This window comes from Arvicanthis niloticus, chromosome 26 (assembly GCF_011762505.2).
Source record: "Arvicanthis niloticus isolate mArvNil1 chromosome 26, mArvNil1.pat.X, whole genome shotgun sequence".
Classification (NCBI taxonomy): domain Eukaryota; kingdom Metazoa; phylum Chordata; class Mammalia; order Rodentia; family Muridae; genus Arvicanthis; species Arvicanthis niloticus.
The window spans coordinates 24,393,418-24,417,841 of NC_133434.1; the positions used below are offsets into that span (position 1 = coordinate 24,393,418).

At 42.6% G+C, this 24,424-nt stretch overlaps 1 protein-coding gene across 1 annotated transcript in view; it reads left to right on the plus strand.

The window, feature by feature from the left end:
- Positions 1 to 21,880, plus strand: part of Slc35f2 (solute carrier family 35 member F2) — a 52,970-nt gene extending 31,090 nt beyond the window's left edge. Inside the window, exons 3-8 of the mRNA XM_076925236.1 lie at positions 1,633 to 1,760; positions 6,000 to 6,159; positions 7,659 to 7,815; positions 8,961 to 9,013; positions 10,124 to 10,278; positions 20,229 to 21,880. Coding sequence (XP_076781351.1) covers positions 1,633 to 1,760; positions 6,000 to 6,159; positions 7,659 to 7,815; positions 8,961 to 9,013; positions 10,124 to 10,278; positions 20,229 to 20,417 — 842 coding nt within the window. The 3' untranslated portion in view covers positions 20,418 to 21,880. The remainder of the gene's footprint in view (positions 1 to 1,632; positions 1,761 to 5,999; positions 6,160 to 7,658; positions 7,816 to 8,960; positions 9,014 to 10,123; positions 10,279 to 20,228) is intronic.
- The last annotated feature ends 2,544 nt before the right edge of the window (positions 21,881 to 24,424 follow it).

The following is a 24,424-nucleotide window of genomic DNA, read 5'->3' on the forward strand; positions in this document are numbered from 1 at the left end:
GGTCCCTTGAAGCCATTGTTGTCATGTGCTTTTCTGTCTTGTGTTGAGGATCCAATCTGAATTTTCAGGATGTTCTTGGTAGCTGGAATTTTATGATACAGGAATCTTTCTGGAATAAATACTCCGATACCAGCAAGAATGGAAGAGCGGAGATGTTACCTGTGGACCAAAGCCAGGGCAGCTCCTGAAGGGCTTCAGTGTTGGGTCCAGTTGGTATTCTCATTTTATAATCTAAAACTACAAGGCGGAGCTGGCAAGCAAGCGTGATTTTATAAAAGCCTACCAGCAGTCAGCGGGTTGTTAAGATCAATGGCCCATTGCTTCAGCCATTTTTCCAGATCATTCTGTTCCAGGTAGCGAGTGAAGTCTTCTCCACCTTATTTTATACGACTTCAGTTACCTGGTCAATATTCTTCATCTTAGCCAAAATACCAAGAAGTGGTAGCCATTTGGTTATGATACAGATTTCATTTCTGAGATAAAATATCTGACAAAGGTAACTTAAGGAAGCAAAGATTTATTTTGCCTCTCAGTTCTTTTCCTCCCTCCCTCCCTCCCTCCCTCCCTCCCTCCCTCCCTCCCTCCCTCCCGCCTCCTTTCATTCATTTCTGTTCTCAACCATACAACCCTGGCTGGTTTGGAGCTCCTTTGTGAAGACCAAACTGGCTTTGAACTCATAGAGATCCAGCCTCCTCTACCTACTGAGTGCTGGGATTAAAGGCTTGTACCACTATGCCTTGCTATTTCTTTATAGATTATCTTACCACAAAGCCTTCCCAATATATGTGCCTTGATCTCCTGTGAATCCAGAGATGAGTAAATCCTATTTAATTTAAAGCAAGAGAATTGTGTTAAAAAACATTCACTCGTGGTGCCACTAAGGCTTTTCCCAAGCTTATCACTGGCTTGAGTTTCACTTGTAAGTCTGTCTTTTTCTAAAGAATGACCTTGCTGTGCTTTCTTCAAAGAAACTCAGCTAGGGGTTTTGATAACGAATTAGTTTGTTGAAACCTTTTCTTTTCCAGAATACTCTTTTCCAGAATACAAGTGACTTGCCAGGAATGACTTTAGTCATGCCCACAGATGGATTATTTATTATTATTTATTTATTATTTATTTATTTATTTATTTTATTTTATTTTATTTTATTTTATTTATTATATATTTATTTATTTATTATTATTTATTTATTATTATTGTTTGAGATAGCGTCTTATGTCTCAGGCTGGCCTTTAATTCCCTGTGTAGCTATGCATGACCTTGAACTGCTGGTCATCCCATCTTCACCTCCCAGTTACAGCTGTGTATCACTGTGCCGGGTCTGTGTGGGGCTGGGGATGGAACCTAGGACTCTGCAAGTTAGGCAATCACCCTACCAACTGAGCCCCATCCCCAGTCCTGAATTTCATGTTTGTATCCTACTGCTTCTCACCAGGTCTCTCCCTGGTGTTTTCCTTGCATAGGAGCTTCCTACTAGGCAAACTTGGTGGTGATGGCACAGATGTCTGGCCTTTGGGTAGTTGAAATCAGGACAGGCCACATTTGAAATACACAGGAGACCCTTGTTTTGACTTTCTGGTCTACAGATTGATGTGTGTGTGACTTCTACTCACCCAGCTTTCTTTCAACCAGGCAGTGATAACCTTCTGGAGATTTTGAGAAGAAAATGGTGGAAGTATACTCTCTTGGGGCTAGCTGATGTGGAAGCCAATTATCTGATTGTCAGAGCGTATCAGTACACGACTCTGACCAGTGTCCAGGTAAGAGAGGGTTTGGACATTTTGGCTTTTATGCTTCCTAGAAAAGAGGAATGTACTTGTATAAGTTTATCTAATTTTATTGCAAAGCTGTACATTCGAAGAAGCCCTGAGCACAAGTGGACAGTAGGTGCTTTCCAGTACAGCATATGCTCTACATAGTCACATCTTCTGAAATCACTGACAACGTATACACATTAATCGCTTTTGAAGCTTCTTACACTATAGCAGATCTGAACAGTGCTGAGCAAAATAAGCATAAATATTTAGCTTGCACTTGCTGTCGTGATGTTGACAGGAGTTCTGATGTGCATTTGACTTAAACACAGAAGCAAGTGTGGCTCTGTACTGCAAAAGTAGAGGTTTGCAAGCCAAGCGGGACATAGAAACCCACTGATGGAGCCTGTTGGACATACCAGGGAGAGGTGTCAACAACAGTGAAACTCTTGTCCCCATTTTTTTTCTTTCTTTTTTTCTTTTCTTTTTTTTTTTCTTTTTTGGTTTTTCGAGACAGAGTTTCTCTGTGTAGCCCTGGCTGTCCTGGAGCTCACTCTGTAGACCAGGCTGGCCTCGAACTCAGAAATCCACCTGCCTCTGCCTCCCAAGTGCTGGGATTAAAGGCGTGCGCCACCACCGCCTGGCTCTTGTCCCCATTTCTTCATAGATTTACTTTAAAATTTATTACTACTATTACTGTGTGTGTGAGTGTGCTCCTGTGTGGAGGTCAGGAGACATCTGTATGGAGTTAGTTCTTTCCTTCCACCTTTACACAAGTTCCGAGGGTTGAACTTGGGCCTCCAAGCTTGCCCAGACAGCACCTTCACCCATGGAACCATCTCGCCAGCCCATTATTGGCTTTATTCTTGCTGGGTTGAAAGGAAAATATTCCTTCATATTGTATTGAAGGAATTGTATTCCTATCGTCTTCACTTTGTATTGTTGAGAAAGACCGAGTCCAATTGTCTTAGTGTTAGTGAATGATGAGACATGCTGCGGTCTTGGCTTCACAACATGTTAACATGTTACTTAACAACATAGCAACAAAATGTTCTGTAAATGGAGATGAAAGTGAGTCAGATGAGTCATTCAGGGTTCAATGATTCTGTAACTCTTTTGTCTCTCAACAAAACGTCTTGCTGTGTCCCTGGATAGCCCTGGTACTCAACTCACTATGTACTGAACTCACAATCCCATGACTTCAGCTACCTACCCTCCACCCCCAAACTCTAACCACAAGGGCTAGGATTACAGGTAGGAGCCACTATGCCTGGTTTCTATAGCTTTTTTAAAAAAAATTTTAAGACAGAGTCTTGTGTGTTCCAGGTTGGTCTCCATTGTAACTGAGAGTGATCCTGAACTTCTGGTCTTCCTGCCTCCACCTCCTAAGTGCTGTGACTGCAGGTACACACTGCCACATTCGTTTTGTGCAACACTAGCTAGGGATTGAACTCAAGGCTTTATGCTTGCCAGGCAAACACTCTGCTCACTGAGCCGCACTCACCCTGACCCTCCTCTTTCAATTTTTTTAAGTTAAATTTTATTTTATGTATTTTGGTGTTTTTAGTGTGTATGTGTGTGTGTCTATGTGTGTGTGTGTGTGTGAATCTTTTGACTGCATGTTTGGGTATGTACCATGTAGATTGCTTAATGCCCTCAGAGGTCAGAAGAGGCTGTCAAACTCCCTGGAACTGGAGCTGCAGATAGTTGTGAGCCTTCATGTAGATGCAGGGACCAAAACCTGGGTCCTCTGCAAGAACAGCAACTACTCTTAACTTTGAAGCCATCTCTCTTGCCCTGTGTATTACTGTTTTACCTGTGTGTATGTGTGTGTGTTTTTCTGTGACACATGTATGTGCCTGGTCAAAAAAGGGCACCAGATCCCCTGCAATTGCAGTTACAGGTTTTTGTGAGCCACATGAATGCTGGGAATTGAACCCTGGTCCTCTTGAAGACCATCCAGTACTCTTAACCACTATATCTTGTTGAGGTTTCATTTTTCTCACTATCCTAACACAGATATATTCTTTAGATCGTCAGATTCTAGAAACTATCAATAAATCGAGGTGAATGAAACGTGTTTTACTTTGAAAAGGCAAGGCTTGGTGAAAATCAGTGTTTTCCAATGTGATCATAGACTAAATAAATGATTGTGCCTCTAATCTGCTCAAACTCATTTTTATATCCACGTTTCTCCTATATGAAGGTATGCAGTACTCTGCTCACTGTGACAATATGATAATTAAAAAAATCTTATATTAAATGAGACTTTTGGAACTGAAACTATCAAAAACAAACAAATGAACCTCCACCCCCCTCGCCCCCCTCAAGAAAACACTCAGAAAGGAAGTTCTTGTACATACACGGCCCAATGTCAGACAAGAAGTGGTGGCATTTCAGAGTGGATGGGACCTGAGATCACTAGGTCTGGTCCCAGCATTTTGTGTTTTGGCTCAGAGACTGGCTGGTTAGAGATTACTTAGTGATGGAGTTTGGGATGAAGCCTCTGTGGTTCTTCCCATGACATAAGCAACTCTCTCAAGGTCATGCCCCATCCATGGTTCTAAAAGATAGACTAGCTTTGACTGTGTTAAGCCATTATGGCTAGACTCCACTGGTGTTTTCCAGACATTGTTTAGTGGTTTGATGTTCAGTTGTGCTCAAGGAAGCTCAGGGAGACTAAAGAGTAAGTAACATGGCAGGCCCATGACCACTGGTGGTATGCTGGCCTCCGGTGATGGCATTTCCATGAAAACAAGCAGTAAACTGCTTTAGCTGGGATCCCACAGACTGCTGGGGGGCTTAAGGATGTTTTAACAGTCATTTTGTCCATGACATAACAGACATGGAGGAAACCAGGAGCAAACTTAAAACCCCACAGACTGAGCGTGGACATTTCTGGAATATAGTGTATGGCATATATTTACATTTTATTTCTGAATATACTTTAATGCATCAAGAATTATCCTTTGGGAGTTGCAGAGATTGTTCCATGTTAAGAATGCCTGCTGCCCTGCAGCTAATGGGAGTTGTCTCCAGCATGCACATCAGGTGGCTCAGAATTGCCTGCAGCTCCGGCTCCAGGAGATTCAATACCTGCTTCTGGCCTACACATCCGTCCACAAATTAAAACTTTTTCCAATATATTTTTGAACGTACACACACACACACACACACACACACACACACACACACACACACGCACTATCAAATTAAGAACTGAGTAACTGAATTCTCTCTTCTTTCCTATCTTGCCATTGATTTTGGATTTGCTATAGTTTGAATACTTCTTATCCCCATTTGATAAGAAGAGCAGTTATGGGGGTGCAACAAATATTTTATGGACCCCAAATGATGGAGGAACATATGCTAAAAATAAACAGGAATCTATGCTGGGAGCAAGCATGTCTCACATGGTAGAACTGAGCTCTCTGTCTGGGAGATGGTGTCTGTTCATTGCCTCACTGTAACCTGTACTTGGTAGCACTTTGCTCAGTTACAATTGAATATTGGACTTTGTGATTTCTCATTTCATGTCTGTGTGCCTCAGGACAGGGCTTCCATCTTGTTCAATTTTATATGCCAGTTCCTCTTATGATGTACGCCTTATAGTCCTGTGCTTACCAGGCAAGTGCTTTAATACTTGAGTTGAACACCCAAACCCTCGTACAGAGTCCCGGACACTGGACATGCTTAATAAATATCTGTTGGCAGTGTAAATGGATGTACTGGAAGGAAACTGCCTTCTGCAGTTAAAGATAAACACAGAGGGGAAAGCAGAGGCTCCTGGGTAGAATGAACAGATTCAGTCTTTGAGCGGCTTTGTTTTGAGGAAGGTCTGATGTATCCTAGGCTGGCTTATTATTTGCTATATAGCCAAAGATGACCTTGAACTCCTAGTCCTCCTGCCTCCACCTCTACAGTACTGTTTTATATGGTACTAGAAATCAAACCCAGAGCTTTGTGCCTGTTAGGCAAACACTCTGTTAATTGAGCTGCATCCCCAGCCTGACTTTTAACCATATGATTTGGGGCAACTAATCTCTCTTTGTTAGCCTTTGGGGTTTTGTGTGCACATCTAAACCGGGCTTGCAGTCCCAGTCTCACAGAGGGGCTGTGTAAATGAGTCAGCTCAGGTAAGCACTTGCATTCAGCAATAACAAATGTCCCCTAAGAGCTTTCTCTTGTTAGCACTCAGTTATGCTGCTGAGATGGCTGAGGCTGCTTGCTTTTCTTTCCCTGCAGCTCTTGGATTGCTTTGGGATTCCCGTGTTGATGGCTCTCTCCTGGTTTATTCTCCGGGCAAGATACAAAGTGATCCACTTCATTGCTGTGTTTGTCTGTCTGCTGGGTGTAGGGACCATGGTTGGTGCAGATATATTAGCCGGGCGAGAAGATAATTCAGGTGAGACTGTGTCACTTGCTCGGCCACGGTCGTGTCTTTGTTCGTGTTTTCGTGTTAGCCTGGCAAAGTTACAGGAAGTGGGTGATAGAGAAGCTCTGCTGCCGGTTCCTCAGCAGGAGCCCATGCTGTGAGGAAGCGTGAGCAGCTTTCTGGGCTGGCCTCTCCTCAGTGAGGTGTGCTGGCTTCCTCAGCTCTTGGCACTTCCTGTAGCACTTTCTCATTTGCTGCTAAACATTTGGTGGTTGTTTTCCTGTTTAACTGCATCTTCCCATTTAAAGGTGCTTAAAATTTTATTTTGAGTATATTTGTAGAAATCATCTTTTTCTTAAATCATTTTGGACGTGTTATTTTGAAACAACCCTGTTCTTGAGCTAGCTCTGTTTTTTCTCCCCTTTATGTCATTCTTTTGTTTCTTTTTCTCCCTCCCCCTTTCTTTGTTTCTTCTCTTTCCCATCTCCTTCCTTCCTTCCTTCCTTCCTTCCTTCCTTCCTTCCTTCCTTCCTTCCTCTCTTTCTTTTTTTCTTTCTTTCTTGCTATCCTTCTCTCTTTTCTTTCTTTCCTTGAACTCAAAAACTCAAAACCCTCCTTCCTCGGCCACCCTCCCCCCACCCCTCCCCCACTGCTGTGGGCAGACATCCCATGCACCACCACTCTCAGAAGTCAGGGTTTCCTTTACATCAAAAGAGAGACCTGGTTGGAAACCTTGGGGTTTATTTTTTCTTATGACTGTTGATCTGAATGTTTTAGTATATTCTCATTCTCTCTCTCTCTCTCTCTCTCTCTCTCTCTCTCTCTCTCTCTCCAGGATTTTTTTTCCTTTTTTAATGTATATCTCTGGCTGTCCTGGAACTTACTCCTTAGACCAGGCTGACCTGGAAATCAGAGATCTATCTGCCTGCCTCTGCCTATGAGTGCTGGGGTTAAAGGTGGGTGCCACCACTACTGGCTGGAATATTTCTTTTTCTTTCTTTCTTTTTGTTTTTTTGTTTTTTGAGACAGGGTTTCTCAGTGTAGCCCTGGCTGTCCTGGAACTCACTCTGTAGACCAGGCTGACCTCAAACTCAGAAATCCGCCTGCCTCTGCCTCCCAAGTGCTGGGATTAAAGGCGTGCGCCACCACCGCCCGGCGGCTGGAATATTTCAATTGATAATATATATGTTAAACTAAGTCTGAATTTACCAGATCTCTAAGATACCTTTAGTATCTCCTTGGATCAAGATAAATCCACTTATTTTACCAAGCATCCTTTCCAATAGTTCTAAACAAATTCCCTGCAATACATTCTGTGACTTCATCCTGTCTTTAAATGACTTTCTTTCATGATGGTATATGGTACCATCTTCAACTCTGTTGGTCTCCCAGGGAGTAAACATGTGGAAATGATATCAGCTTCATGCCAGACAGTAAGGGTGAGACCTTTTAGACTCTTCGTTCAAATGAGCAGTGTTTGGTAACTTCCATTGACAACACCTTTCTTTTTGTGTCTTGCTGCCCTGTAGGGAGTGATGTTCTTATCGGTGACATCTTGGTCCTGCTTGGGGCTTCCCTGTATGCTGTGTCCAACGTATGTGAAGAATACATCGTGAAGAAGCTGAGCAGACAGGAGTTTTTAGGAATGGTGGGACTATTTGGAACAATCATCAGTGGCATACAGCTGTAAGAATCTAAAATTTTCATAGAAACAAACCAAAAAAATACAGGGCAGGGGGCAGGACAGTCAGGTGGGGGGTGACTTATAACAAAGTGTAATGACATATATGTGCAATACGTCAAAACAAAGAGCCAGCAATGTGCCTCAGGGGGTGAGGTTTGCCTGTTGCCTAACCTGATGAGCTGACTTCAGTCCCTGGGACCAACATGACAGAGAGAAGAAACTACTGCAAGTGGTCCTCTCCCCTCTACTGCACACTGTGGCACACTTGTGCATGGGCACGCACACACGTGTGGACACAAACAATATATAAAATAAAATGGTAAAATAAAAACCATAACTTAACATGCAAACTTAAGGTTTTTTTTTTTAATTAGTAAGTAGGGGCTAGAGAAGTGTCTCAGCAGTTGAGATCTCTTGTTGCTTTGCCAGAGGACCTAGGAGGACCTCAGCACCCACATGATGGCTCACAACCATTGTAACTCCGTTTCCAAGGGGCCCAACTCTCTCTTCTGACCTCCAAGGGCACCAGCACGTATATAGCATACAGGCATATATATGGGCTGAACACTCATACATATAAAATAAAAATAAATGAATCTAAAATAATTAATGAGAAAATATTTGATAGATGATTACTCTGTCCAACTACTCTTTGTTTAATCCCAAATCACATTTGAAATTAATAACTTGACAGAATCTAATAGAAGATCTTATTTTTTAATTTGTTTGGTTTTTGAGACAAGGTTTTGCACTGTTGCTTAGGCTAGTCACTCTGTTTCCCAGGTTCATGACAATCCTGCTTTAGCCTACTGAGTTCTGGGATTACCAGTATGAGCCACATGCCTGTCTAGATATTTTTATATTATTGCTCATTTGTTTGTTTTTAGAGACATGTTTCTCTGTGTAGCCTTGACTGTGCTGGAACTCAATCTGTAGACCAAATTGGTTTCCAACTCATAGAGATCCTCCTGCCTCTGCCTTCTAAGTGCTGTTATCACACCACCATCCAGTCGATATTTTTATATTCTAAGAAAAAAATTAAAGCTCAACATAAGTCTTTACCTTGACCAAATTATAGCTTTTAAACTCTATAAAATAAGAAAACTTAACACATGGGTCTTTACACAGCTTCTTGTTTTGATCTTAGGTTGATTGTAGAATATAAAGATATTGCCAGGATTCAATGGGACTGGAAAATTGGTATGTATCTAAAGGGTAACCTTTTAAGTCAGTATTCTGTCCTTTAACTGACAAAAATGCATGCCAGTTCAATCATATTTTCATACCTTTGGGCAGGCTAGCCTCTATCAGAATTAATTCTTAATCTTTGTCTGAAACAATAGCTTTTCTTTTCTAGGAGTTCTAAATAAAACCAAGACTGACCTTTGTCACACTAGCTATCAAGCAAATAAGTCTACATCTTAGGTCCTTGAACTTTTTGAGGTTACCACGGGCTTCATGAAAGTTGTAAAGCATTAACGCCAAGCGGTCGGTGGCCAATGACCACTGTTTCCCCAATTCCTCTGATATCTTTGCACTAAAGCGGGTGTTAAGATAGATAAGAAAAATTTGAACCTTAATGATGGGTAGGAAGTAGTTAAATAGTATATAAGTATTGCTGAAGATTGTATGCTATGATTAGATAATGCAGGGAGATTTAAATATCTTAGATATCCCAAAAGTGCATGCCTCTCCCCTGCTTTGTGTGTGCATGTGCATGTGTTAAACATAGGATGGGATTTTAAAATTGCTTACAAAACAGACATATTGCTACTGCTGTCAACATCTGCATGGTCAGTGCTGTCTTAAAGTAGAAAATAATATTGTTCTATCTTGGAGCATATAATTCAATGGGCCGAATAAAATAGAGTGGGTCTAATGTCCATGTTTGATGTCCTAAAAATACTTTCTTGTGAATCCACTCATACATACCACACCAATCAACCAATCCAATAAAAACACACAAGGCCAGTGAGGAATTTTGTGTTTTGACATGTGACATTGACCTGGCCTTGGTTGAACTTTTATATCAGAGCCCAGCCTTTTGTTTGGTGGATGATGAAGGATGAAGTCTGTTGGCTCAGTTACACCCTTGGTGATCATCTACCTCCCTGTTGGATTTTCACAACATGCTATTTTATGATTACTGTTTTCCAGAAAACTTTGTAGTCTTTTTAGCAGGCTGTTAAAGAGAAGCTTCGCAGGGATGGCGTCTGTCAAAGAATCGGGAAGTTTTCTGTGGCATTCACACCCTGAGCACCTTGTCTTCTGAGTTCTCTTCCTGACTCGAGCTGTTTCATTTCTTCACAGCCCTGTTATTTGTGGCATTTGCCCTCTGTATGTTTTGCCTGTACAGCTTCATGCCACTGGTGATCAAAGTCACGAGTGCCACTTCAGTCAACCTGGGCATCCTGACAGCCGACCTCTACAGCCTTTTCTTTGGGCTTTTTCTATTCGAGTATAAGGTAAGAATATGTTTCAGAAAGAAAACATAAGAAAACTTAAAACGAGTTTACCTGTTTATTTGAGATAGCCTCAGGTATCCCATGCTAGCCTGAGATTCACTATGTAGCTGATGATGATAGATGATTTTCAACTTCTGTTCTGTCATGGTTGGTTTATGCTGAAGATGGGACCCATGGGCAAGTGCAAGTATTCCTCCAACTGAGATAGACTCCCAGCTCTAAAGTCTGTCTCTCTCCCCCTCCCTCCCTTTCTCCTTCCTTCCCTCCCTCCCTTTCTCCTTCCCTCCCTTCCACCTTCCCTCTCTCCCTCTCTCCTTTTCTGTCTCCCCCCCTCCCTCCCTCCCTCCCTCCCTCCCTCCCTCCCTCCCTCCCTCCCTTCTCTCTCTCTCTCTCTCTCTCTCTCTCTCTCTCTCTCTCTCTCTCTCTCTCTCTCTTTCACTTTTCAAGATAGGGTTTTTCTGCATAGCTCTTGCTGTCCTGGAACTAGCTTTGTAGACCAGGCTGACCTTGAACTCACAGACATCCTCCTGCCTCTGCCTCCTGAGTGCAGGGATTAAAGATGTGTACCACCATGCTTGGCTACAACAAGTTTCTATAAAACTCTAGATCTCAAAAACAAAACAAAACACCTCCTTCTTGTTCTCTTAGCAATAATCTCACTGAACAGGCTTCACCCATTTTGTTACTGTTTATAGCTTAGAAATTGGTCTGAAGAAGAACTGTCCTAAGGCTTTCCAACGTGATTAAACACAATGGGTGTCATTTTTGATGTACAGTTGAGAACACAGGCTGTAAGCCATGCTCAAGAGTGTTCCAGAGGCTGCTGTTGACCTTGAAAAACATTCCAGCTCAGGCTGGCTGGATGCTCAGTCTCTGTTCACTCTTTTTGTACACAAAAGGTCTGAGGTAGCTGGTGGAAAGGCAGGAGAGTTGGGCCTGTTATCATGCATGTGTGATTTGAATAGCTCCATTTTTAGTGGTAATTTTTTTTTCTGAGACAAGCCTAGACTAGCCTCAAGCTCACTATGTAGAAGACATTGATCTTGAACTCAGGATCTTCTTGCCTTTACTTTCTGTGTAGTAGGATTACAGACCTGGCTACCTTCTAGATACCCGAACAGGAATCCTTAGGGCTAATTTATTCTTTTTCTAGGAACTAGCAGCCACAAACTCACAAGGCTATCTGAGTTACTGGTACATGGAGCTCAGTGAGTGCTATCTGAGTTATTGGTACATGGAGCTCAGTGAGTTCTAAGAAATGTTCATATAAACCTTTTTACTACCCAAGGTGATGTGGGGCAGGAGCCAGATGATGTCTTTGAATACTTGCTGGTGAAGGAATTTCTCAGTTAACACTGGTAAAACATTTACTGGTTATTGATAGTGTCACATAAAACTATTAAAGTGAATCAGAGGAGTAGTTTCTATGACAGGCTTAGTTTGTTTTCACCTTTTGAGAACATAATACAATCACAACGTTCCTCTTTTCTCTTTCCTCCCTGCAGACCCTTGCAGAGACCTCTTCCCTCCCTTATAGAAGAATCTATAGTGTCTTCCTTCACTACCTGTTATTGTGTGCATGTATGCATATTCCTATGAGAACTAAGGGCAGCTGCATTTCTCCTAAGGGAGGGAGTTGCTCTCTGGTGCTGAGGCTGCAGGTGGCCCTCTGGGGGACAAGGGTGCTCTATACTGGGATTCCAACTTAGAGGAGTGGCCATCTGTGACCTTCCTTACCTCTTTAACTTTTTCTCTGTATTTAAAAACCATTATTACATTTCATTTATTTATTTGTGTGTGAGCATGTAGTTGTGACATAGTGTATCTGAAGATCTGAGTAACTTTTGGGATCGACTCTCTGTTTCCATCATATGGGTCATGACTGAACTCAGGTTGTCAGGACCACTGTTGAAGCACCTTTACCTGCCGAGCCTTCTCCCTGGCCCCATTTTTCTTATTTTTTAACCAACTATATTATCATTAGTAATATAATATAATATAAAAGTAATTATCATTGACTTTTTATTTTCTACTCTAAGTAAAATAGTGTCCAGGAGGAGGTAAAGGTGAAGGAATAAAGCCTCCTAGTTCAAGGTACACTTGCTGTTACTTATTATATTTTGAATGGTAACAAATACTTTATTTCATAAATCTTTCAGCCTAGGATCTTTTTTTTTTTTTTTTTTTTTTGGTTGAAAAGGGAATTGGAAATTTTATTTCCTTTTTATGGATTAATAATGTTTTATAACATATATACAGATGAAAACATGTTCTTTTTTTGTTTTGTTTTTGTTTTTTTAATTATTTTTTATTTTTTTTATCTTATATTTTATTTACATTTAAGATGCCATCCCCTTTCCACATTTCCCCTCCCTAGAACACCCCTGTCCCATACCCCCCTTTCCTTTTTGCTTTTATACGATTTTTAAAAAATGTTAATCAAAGGATTTATAAGTTTGGTAATGCTCAATCAGAAGCGTAACCCAATACCCAACCTAGATATAAAAACTATCTTTGACTAGTGGAGACATGTGAACATCTGCCTCCATGGCCCCTCTCTCTTTCTCTCTCTCATCACCTAGCTTCTCCTCTTCTTCATCTTCTCTCCTTGTTCCATCTCTTCCTCTCAGTACTCCTTCCCACTTAGCTCCTCCTACATATCACTCTTCCTGTTAAAGTAGAACTTTTCTCTCAAAATACAATTAGAGCATACTTATTCCTAATTGTACCAGTGAGGTACAAGATAGTCCTGATACCCAGTCCATCATTCTGTTGACTAACCAGAACCTCTGTCATCTCTTCTAACTAAAACACTTACTTTTGATCCTGGCTTTTTGGCTTTAGAATGAATGTCAGCTGAAAACCATCTACTCAGATCTTTTCTCTCAAAGTAAATAGCCAGGGTTGGTTATGAGACTATAGGTCTTCATCCCCATCAGAAATCCAGAATGACTGAGTTAACTGATGTTATGGGAAGCACTAAGCATAGCTTCTAAAACTTAGCCAATTTATAGAGACCACTGAACACCTGAAAAGCCCCTATACTACTGAACGTTGGAGCATCAAATCTTCAGCCTTCTGGCCCAGAATCATCTGACAGACCTTAGTGATGCAGGATTATTAAGGGCTGATTACTCTGTCTAGGCAGATATAATCAGTCGACTATTCTGCATGTGTGTCCTTTTCTGGACAGTAATTTGTCTGTAGATGGAGAGAGGCAATTCTTGCCTAGTGGCTGTCACCCCACAACTGGAGTATCTCCAAGGAAGCTGTCAGGAGCAGACAGGTCTCTAATCAAAATGAACATTAATATATAAATATTTGTAGCATCAGTTCTATGGACTTCTGATGTTTTGAAAACCAACTATCCATGTAAGGTAGCCTGGACTGTTGTCTGTTCACTCCTCTCAGCTATTTCTAAATAAAATATGGAAAACACCCTAACAATAAACTCAAAACCATGAATTTGCTATAGTCCCTTAACTCATAGGTTAACCATCCTAAATCAGTTGAAAAAGTTAAAAAAGGGCTGGGTCTAGGCCTTGTATTCCTAAATGTGTTATACAGGCACAATGCCCATGTGAGTATCAATATTCATCTCATTTTTATATTAATAAGAGGCTCGTACCAATGAAAACCTTAAATTTGAAATCAAAGTAAATTTTGTACCATTTAAGAAATTATAACTTCATCTTGATAATAATTATACAGATTTCTACCAATAGGTTATGACTATGCAATAAGTCCCAGCTAATCCCCCCTGTTCCAACAAAACCACTACTTTTCCCTAGAAAGACAGACCATTATTAACCACATTAGTCCCCAAGCTCAGGGAATAGGGGCGCTGACTCTTCTTTAACTTCTTCAAGCTGATTAAGGGCGTTGAGATTTTAGAAGAGGGGTGGGGGGAAGAGTAAGTTGATAAGCCTCTGATGCTGTGTCTTCACTGAATCCAGATGGAATTCCAGGACATCAGAGGTTTGGGCAGGTCTGCCCAGTATGCTTAATGAGTAGATACACCAAGGCTGTGTATTCTGCAATATACAATTCTCAGAACAAGTTTTAATATCAAGAAAAAAAAAATTCCCACCCCCAGGGGGCTGATTTCTTTTTTTTAAAGATATTGGTTCTGACGACTTTTTTTTCTGCTTGTTAAAATTGGTTGTAGTATTTACGTTTCAGATTTTATCCCCTTAGCCTACTTCCTCCCACCACCCAGAAACCTCCTATCCCATCCCCCTCCTCATGCTTCTATGAGGCAGTGACCGCACCTACACCCCCCCATTATCCCCTCCCCGCCCTCACATTCCCGCCCCCCACTCTGTGTTCATTTTTTTTTTTATGGGACCAAGAAACTCCTCTCCCACCTATGTCCAACAAGGCCATCCTCCCCTACATATACCTCTGGAGTCTTGGGTCCCTCCCTATGTGTTCCCAGGCTGGTGGTTTAGACCCTGGGGGGCTCTGGTTGTTTGGTATTGTTGCTTTCCACCTGGGGTCACTAACCCTTTCTGCTCCTTCAGTCCTCTCACTAAGTTCTCCATTGGGAAACCCCTGATCATATCAGTGGTTAACTGTGAGCATCGTCCTCTGAGTGTGTTAGTCTTTGGCAGACCTCTAAGGAGACAGCTATATCATGTTCTTCACATTATGCACTTCCAGCTATCCACAACAGTGTTTAGCTTAGGTGGCTGTACATGGGGTGAATACCCAGGTGGAATGGTCTCCTGATGGCCCCTCCTTCAGTTTCTGTTCCATGTTTTGTTTCCCTATTTGCATTTTTGTTTCTCGTTCTAAGTAGAACTGAGGCATCCCCTCTTGGTCTTCCTTCTTCATGAGCTTCATGTGGTCTGCGGGTTGAGTCTTCGCTAATCCAAGCTTTTGGGCTAACATCCGTGGAGATATGTTTGTGTAGCTACCTTCTTTTACGGTTTTTGGAAGATTACTTTCTTGCTTTTTCTAGGTTGTAGTTTCCCTCCTTGTGTTGGAGTTTTCCACCAATTATTCTTTGAAGTGCTGGATTTGTGTTGAGATACTGTGTAAATTTGGATTTGTCATGGAATATTTTGGTTTCTCCATCAATAATGATTGAGAGTTTTGCTGGGTATAGTAGTCTGGGCTGGCATTTGTGTTCTCTTAGGGTCTGTATGATATCGGTCCAGGATCTTCTGGCTTTTATGGTCTCTGGTGAGAAGTCTGGTGTAATTCTTATAGGTCTGCCTTTATATGTTACTTTGCCTTTTTCCCTTACTGCTTTTAGTATTTTTTCTTTGTTTTGTACATTTGATGTTTTGACTATTATATGGCGGGAAGTATTTCTTTTCTGGTCTAAACTATTTGGAGTTCTGTAGGCTTCTTTTGTATTTATGGACATCTCTTCCTTTAGGTTAGGGAAGTTTTCCTCTATAATTTTGTTGAGGATATTTACTGGTCCTTTAAGTTGGGAGTCTTCCCCCTCATCTATACCTATTATCCTTAGGTTTGGCCTTCTCATTGTGTCTTGGATTTCTTGTATATTTTGGGTTAGTAGCTTTTTGTATTTTGCATTTTCTTTGACAGTTGTGTCAATGTTTTCCATGGTATCTTCTGCACATGAGATTCTCTCTTCCATCTCTTGTATTCTGTTGGTGATACTTGTGTCTATGACTCCTGATCTTTTTTTTTAGGTTTTCTATCTCCAGGGTATTGTCCCTTTGTGATTTCTTTATTGTTTCTACTTCCATTTTTAGATCCTGCATGGTTCTGTTTAATTCCTTCTCCCGTTTGGTTGCATTTTCTTGCAATTCCTTAAGGGATTTTTGTGTTTCCTCTTTAAGGGTTTCTATCTGTCTACCAGTGCTCTCCTTAAGTTCTTTGAGAGTGTTATTTATGTCTTTCTTAAAGCCCTCTATCATCATCATGAGAAGTGATTTTAATTCTGATTCCTGCTTTTCTGGTGTGATGGGGTGTTCAGGGCTTGCTCTGATGGGGGAGCTGGGTTCTGATGATGCCATGTAACTTTGGTTTCTGTTGCTTACGTTCTTGTGCTTGCCTTTTGCCATCTGGTTAACTCTAGTGCTGCCTGTACTTGCTGTCTCTGACTGAAGCCTGTTTTTCCAGTTATCTAGCTTGTGTCTGATCTCCTAAGGGTCCAGATGTCTCTGTGATCTTTTCCAGCTGCACTGATTACAGTGGTACCTCTAGGATGCCTCAGGATATGGTGCCTCCAAGGTAGTAGTCCAGCTAGGTGTCTGCTGTTCTGGGTGCAGTGTCTCCTCTAGAATATCTCAGGATATGTTGTCTGACGCTCTGAGTTCAGTTGTTCCTCTGTGGCTCTGGGTTGAGTGGACCTTCCAGTATGTCTCAGGTGGAATCCAGGGTCCACACAACAGCAGACCTGACAGAGGTCTGATCCAGGCCTCAGATCTGAGAACTAGTTTCTAAGACACTGTCCAAGTTAGAGCGCCTGGGATCCCTGCTTCCTCTGGGTTCTTGGAGGTTGGGGACAGAGCTGCCACCCAAGATCTGCTCAGTGCTCTGGCCCAGACCGGAAGGAACCAGTGTTCCGGGACGGGAGTGACTTCCTGGGTCCTTGTGGTTCCCAGTTACTCCCTGTTTAGGGCGGGCCCTGCTGTCTGCTTACCTAAGATACTGCCTGAGTTAGAGCACCTGGGATCCCTGCTTCCTCTGGGTTCTTGGAGGTTGGAGGCAGAGCTGCCACCCAAGATCTGCTCAGTGCTCTGGCCCAGACCGGAAGGGACCAGTGTTCTGGGCCCCTAGGATCTTAAATACTTTCTCATCAACTGCTTCTGACGTTGACATGAGCAAGTGTTTGTGTCGTGTTGTTGGGCATATGACCCCCACACTGCTCCCATTCCCACACGGAATGGGAGCACACCGTTGCATGGCCACCCTCTGGTTCTTTTGTTAGTGGTCCTCTGTACCTGCATGTCTAGCATCTCACTTTGATGTCATATTTTATTGGTTTTGATCAAAGGCCATTTGAAGACTCAGAGAGCAAAGGACGGCTCTCCCATAATCCTCAGACTTTTAGATGTAGTTTGTGCAGGTGCATGCATGTATGTGTACACCTGGAGAGGTCATATGCTATGGGATCTTCACTGTCCCCACAATGCTGGGCTTACAGACTTATCGGTCACACAGCTTTTTATGTGGGTGCTGAGTATCTGAACTGAAGTCCCCATGTGTGCACAGCTAACCTTCTAACTCTCCAATCCACCCACCCCCCCAGTTCCCTAGGTGTAGTTTCTGAAGACAGACTCTTGTAAGCTACCAATTAAAAAAATTACAATCCCTAAAAACTTTGACTCAGAATTTTTTCCAAACTAGCATTTGAGAAAGGGGCTTAAAGTCTCCTTTTAAAACTTATTTGTTTCAGCGCATTTGTTTCAACTCCACATGTCTGTTACTGATCCCGAGTGAATGAATGCTGTTGAATAAAGTAGTCTATAGAGACTTCCCATAAAGTTCCAGACACAAAGAATAGAATTAAAAATGGAAAAGGTAGGACCCTGTTTGGGAGACTGACCTCCTTCACTCAGTTTCTCTACCGAGTGACACAAGAGTTAGAAGTTATGTTTTTGGCACACTGGAAAGTCACGAAAGCAAACAGAACCTATTCTGAACAAACTATATAGGTTTTCCATTAGTCACATGAACACTGTCTAGAAAGCAGGAATGGCTTTCATAACTCTGCTTTAAAAGTTCGCTAAGCTGGGTGCAGCAGCACTGGCCTGAGCCTATAGTTTCAGCTCCTTGAGAGACTGAGGAGGGTTCCTTGAGTTCAGGAGGTCCAGACCAACTTGAATAACATGAGATCCAGTCTCAAAGGGAGAAAAAGATGAGGTCGTATTAAATAGTTTTAACATTCCCTAATGGTCTCCAAGTAATTTTCCTCCCATCAGCATTAGACACTAGTGGTGTGTTGGGCACCATGCTGAATACTAGACATAAAAATTAAAAGCTCATTGTAGGTCAGTGGGTCAGCTGTTCAGCTTGACATTATCATTGGCTTTTGCTCTTATTTGATTTCATTTTTAAACTTACTTTGTGCATGTATGTACATGTGTGTATGTATGTGTGTGTGTTTGTGTGTATGTGTGTATGTGTGTGTACCTGCCAGATGTGTGGGTTCCTGAGGAGGTCAGAAGATGTTACGTCCCCTGGAGCTGGAGTTACAGGTGTTTGTAAGATGTCTGACTGGGAACCAAATTCTGGTCCTCTGAAAGAGCAGCAAGTGCTGTTAATCACTGAGCCAGCTCGCTTGTCCATGCTTTATGTATCTATTTAAATTTGATACGGCGTCTTATTATGTAGTCCAGGATAGTCTTGAACTCTCAAGTCCTCTGCCTTTACTACCCAAGAGCTGGGATTGCTGGTGTGTGCTACCAGGCCAGGCTGTCATTGAGTTTATATCTGTATCCCCGGAAGGCTGCCCCGTCTTGGAGAAGCTGTTCCAATCCATAGGAGGGTTAAGATTAAACTAAGTGTCATAGGAGGGTTAAGATTAAACTAAGTAATCCTGGCACTTAGTAAGTTTAGGAACAGCCTGAACTACATGAAAATATGTCTCAAGATACTAGCACCAACAACCCCAAACCAAATCGATGTCATACTGTGCTGGGCCCATCCCTGTAGATTGTGGGTAACTGAAACTAAGAAAAAAAACCCCACACAGATAAATGGAATAACTGCATTTATTTAAAGCTGAACTTTTGAAGGATTCTTTATTTGAAAAATAGCAAATGTTTAAATTATTCAATATAATTGGCTTTAACTTCTGGGATATGTCAGGATGCCACCTGTAGAGGACATGTCCAGTGGACTGGTCTTGTCTTCTTGCATTCTGCCCTGGGTGCTTATTTTCAATCTTAAAAAGAATAGGTTAAAGGAGATGGAGCGACTAATCTATGGTTAAGAGGATTCATATTGGCTGCTCTTCCAAAGGCTCCAGATTCAATTCCCAGGATCATAACTAGCTGTACCTCCATGTATACAGACACACATGCAGGCAACACACACATACACATAAAATAAAATGAAGGAAAAAGAAAGAGCGAGCAGATGAGGGACTAGAAACTCCCTCCATCCTGTGGTGCCTTTGTCAGCGTGGTCCTTCTGGAGAAGGGAAACAGATGCCTCTTGCAGGAACTATTCCCCAACTGTCCTTGCTCTGGTCACCCCACTGGACTTCAGCCTCTCCTACAGAATAATGTCCTGACACTCTTTAGCTCTCTGAATTTGCTCAGTTATTGTGAGGTATTATTATTATTATTATTATTATTATTATTATTATTATTATTATTGACTTACCTGCAGAGATACAAGAGTTTGTTAAACTTAGCAAGGTGAAATAGTGCAGGCCAAGAAGATCCAAGCGGATGGTCGTGTGTCGGAGAATAGAGCCATAAGCTGGGGTCTCTCACGATGTGCATACTTGTCAATTCATTATTCTATTTTGTAAGACAGCTTTTACGATGTGATACAGAAAATGGATCACTGTAGAGAAAGGCAGAGATTCTTCCCAAAGGCCCAAGGGATGTGGCTCAGTCAGTAGTGTGTTGACCTAGCATGTATGCAGCTTTATATCCCTAGCACCGTACGAACCAGTTGTGGTGGCCCACAATTGTAATCCCACCACTTGGGAGGTAGAAATAGGAGGATCACACATCTGAGGTCAGCCTTGACTACCCAGTGAGTTTGAGATCTACCTGGGCTACATGAGACCCTGCCACAAACAAAAGCCAAGGATCCATTTAACTGTCAAGCCAGGTACTATGTCTGAGCCCAGTATTCGCCAGTGTTTGGGGGAGGGCTGGGGTGTTGGCATCTCCTCTTTTGATTTCCAGAAAGAGACTGTGAAGGTAGATCTTTAAAGAACAGGTGGCAACAGACCACAGCACCTTGCTTGTGTGAGGGAGTGTAACTAACTGGCTATTTTCTCTTCACAGTTTTCAGGACTCTACATCCTGTCATTCACAGTCATCATGGTAGGCTTCATCTTGTACTGTTCCACCCCAACACGCACGGCAGAGCCAGCAGAAAGCAGTGTGCCCCCTGTCACCAGCATCGGGATTGACAATCTGGGACTGAAGCTTGAGGAGGGTGGTCTCCCAGAGACCCACTCTGCAGTCTTGTAGCCAGACAAACTACATACTCCGGTGTGTCACCATGAGAGAGCAAAGCCTGCCACTGCCAAGAGCGTATCTGAGGGGACATTAGCCTCAGAGGAAAAACCCACTGCATTGGATTGTATCCATGGTTAGATTGTAGAAAAGGAGCACTGATCAGTGGTTCCAAACTAGAAATACTAAAATAGAGCAGAGAGCCCAAGGGTAGTGTTTCTGTGTGTTAGGAACCAGTACCTGCCATCGTCAGAGAGACATGTGCAAGGCCCCTTGCTGGGGTTTCAGAGACACATGTAAGAAGAGAAGGAGGGATGGGGGACCTGCTTCAGGGCTGTTTAGGTAGTTAGGAGTTGGGACAGTCTGGGATGGTTGTGCAATAATCTTCCTCTGTTGGAAGCTTCACATTTTTGTTCTACTGGGGCAGTCACTATCCTTGGGCCTTATGGAATTTTGACACCCATGACAGTTGGTCCCTGATGGCAGGTGGTGGGGAAAATGGGCGGGGAAGCACTCGAGAACTCCCAGGATAAATTGTGACTACTTTGAAACCAGCTAACAGAGATACAGGAATCCAGGAATCCTCTCCTGGTCTTGTTCTTCGAAGCTTTATAAGCAGTCTCTCCCCTCTGCCCTCTTGCTCATCCCTAGCCACGTTTGTGTTCCGGAGTTCCAGAACAGTTCCCCTCTGCCCTCTTGCTCATCCCTAGCCACGTTTGTGTTCCGGAGTTCCAGAGCAAACTGCTCTCAAAGCCGGTCACATTGGGCATCCCTACATTCAGCCCCACACTATTTGCTGAGAGGCCATATATATGCCAAGCAAATCCACTTACATTACTCTTTTAAAAATGTCCCTTTAATCCCACGCCTTTAATCCCAGCACTTGGGAGGCAGAGGCAGGTGGATTTCTGAGTTCGAGGCCAGCCTGGTCTACAGAGTGAGTTCCAGGACAGCCAGGGCTACACAGAGAAACCCTGTCTCGAAAAACCAACCAACCAACCAACCAACAAACAAACAAAAACGTCCCCGGTGCCCGGGAAGAGTCATCCCCATTGTCCTCACCTCACCAAGCTCACAGTTTAGAAAATTAATCTGCTGCGACTTCTCATAGCAAGACAAGAGCTTGAGGACTTGGTTGCTGTCTCTGGTTGGAAAAATGCATTATCATTAATGCAGTGCTAGTAATTCCCCAGTGGAGAAAGGAACCAATGGTTCCAAATCAGAAATACTAAAGTAGGTTGGTGCTGGGGCTCTGGAGTCCTTGCTGTAAGAGGGGCGTGCCTGCCTTCTTCCCACAGATTTACAACGCTCACAGGTTTTGTGACAATTCCTCAGCATGGTGTCAACAGGTAGCCTCAGCATAGTCAGCCACCAGAGTGCCGCCTTCAGAAAACTCTATGTAAATTGTTTTTGTATAAGTATAATAAAGAAATTTTGGGTAAGTGTTCATATTATTAAAAGACTTTAAACTCATGGAAATAGAATCACACTGTGTGTGTTTGTCTGAGATTAGCCCTTTCTCCTTGTGGAGCTCTATCTGCATGTCTGTTGCTTGTTTTTATCTTTGCGTGTGCATGTGTGTCTGTATCTTTGTGTGGGTGCGTGTGTGTACACGTCTGTGTGTATAATAGATGTATGTATGCATTCACATATGTGTGGGTGTGGGCATGCATGTGCTATAGCTCTCGAATGGAGGTCTGAGGACAGCTGTGGGTATAAGTTCTTACCTTCTCCTTCATTTGAGGCAGTCTCTTTGCTGTCCCCTGAAGCATACACCAGGCTAGCTGACCCACAAGCTTCTGGAACATCCTCAGTCTCTTCTGTTAACCCTGAGATCACACAGTCTCCTTGTGTTCATTGTCTGGCTTTACATAGATTCTGGGGATTTGAACTCAGCTCCTCACAATTGTGTGGTAAGCGCCTTACCCACTGAGCCATCTCCTCAGCTCCTGATTTTGTCAGGCTGTCTTACTGTATGGCCCAGGCTGGTTTTGAACTTCTGATCCTCCTGTCTCAGCCTCCTGAGTGCTGAGATCACAGCTGTGCAGCCTTATGCTACCTCTCCTTGTAGATATTAAATAGCTTGGTACATTCACAATTTTCTTCATAGGCAGCTTTTCAGAACCAGATGTCCTATGAGGCAAGGTGGACATAACATACCTGCTTGGGGGCTGCGCTGAGTCTGAGTGGGCACACGATTCCTTTGCAGCAATCAACAGTCTATACTTTTGAATGACCACGCCGAGTGTAAAATGTCTTTGAATGAAATAGTCTCTCATTCTCCACAAGCTATTTAAACTATCTTTTTACCTCTCATCAATACCAGGTAGGCCACAATTTCAAAAGTTCTAGAACCTCTCAGAACACTACTACCCATTCAAACCCCAACACCTAGTGAACACTAAGAAGGAGTTGCTCATTGGCTCCCCCGTGTGGACATACTATGCAACTGGATTGTGGCAACAATTTAGAGAAGTGACTTTGCTATTTGAATAGGTGGGTAATATTTCTCCCCTGATACCAAGGTATCCGACATCCAATTGATATATATTTAATCAGTGGGCTTTCCAGGAGGTGACACTTTATCAATTGTAGTGGCCCCAGGACTACTTGTGATAGCAAGCAATCTCATCTTTTTATTGCTTCCATATTGTTTGTTAAAGGTTTTAAAAAATGAATTGTTTGTGTGTTGGAGTGGGGGAGGTGGGAGAGAGGAGACAGAGATGGATGTGTAAAGGTGAGTATGTATTTGTGTGCAGATTTGTTTGCCTGTGTGCCTTCTTGTGAGCAGAGGCCAGAGGTCAATATCAGGTTGTATTGCTCTTCACCTAATTTTTGAAATAGTCTCCCCCCCCCCTCTCTGAACACTGTTTCAGTTAGATTTCTGGCCAGTCAGCCTGATGTGTTACAGATGTTACAGATGATTATGACCAGCCCAACTTTTATATGGGAGTTTCAAATCTGAACCCAGGTTCTTGTGCTTACACTTTACCCACTGAGCCATCTCAGTAGCCTGGTGGATTTTGGTTTTGTTTTAGACAGGGTCACACTGTGTAGTCATGACTGGCCATTAGCGCATAGCGATCTACTAGCTTCTGCATCCCCATGAGCTAGGATTCAGGGTATATAGTACCTTAACCCACTGGTGTTTGTTTTAAAGGGCATATATTATCAGGACTTCTCTCAGATTGGATTGTCCTCAGTTGACAGTTGTGGAGTTGGGTCTTGGAGGAGTTGAGACACATTTCACTTATGTGGAGATTGATGGCTAAGGTGCAAATAGAATCCAGTTTTTTAACCCAGTCAGTAAGCAACAAGGAAGAAGGTCTTGTCCTAAGGAGATGCCGAGCCAGCCACCAGGAGAGCTGCTGGGAGATTTCTGTGGAAAAGTCTGGTGTGGGAACATTACTTTCTCTGCAGTAGCAGAGCCTGCCATTTAAGGAAGCTTTAATGTAAAAACATTTGTCTCCTCAAGTTCTTCTGTATGCCCAGGCACGATTCTGTCTTCTATCATAATTATGATGATGTGCCATTTCATCCACGCTGAATTACTTAGTTTCTGGGCATAGCCTCAACCCTCACAATATATCAATAAAATGGAAAAATCAGCAGAGCCACTTAGCTGATTAAAAAGCAAGAGGTTTATGAGGAAATTAGGTAATGCAGGGCACACAGCTCTCCAGAAGTCACATAGAAGGTGCTTTCAGAAGTCTGACTGTGGACATAAATGGTACATCAGAGCATGAAGCCTCATCAGAACAGTAAAATATTGCCTGCCCTTCCCTGTCTTGACCTGTAGGGTATGATACTACAAGACTTCGTCCCCCAGTATGAAGATCTTTTTTTTGTTTGTTTGGTTTTTTTTGTTTGTTTGTTTTTTTTGTTTTTGTTTTTGTTTTTGTTTTTGTTTTTTTTTGAGACAGGGTTTCTCTGTGTAGCCCTGGCTGTCCTGGAACTCACTCTGTAGACCAGGCTGGCCTCGAACTCAGAAATCTGCCTGCCTCTGCCTCCCGAGTGCTGGG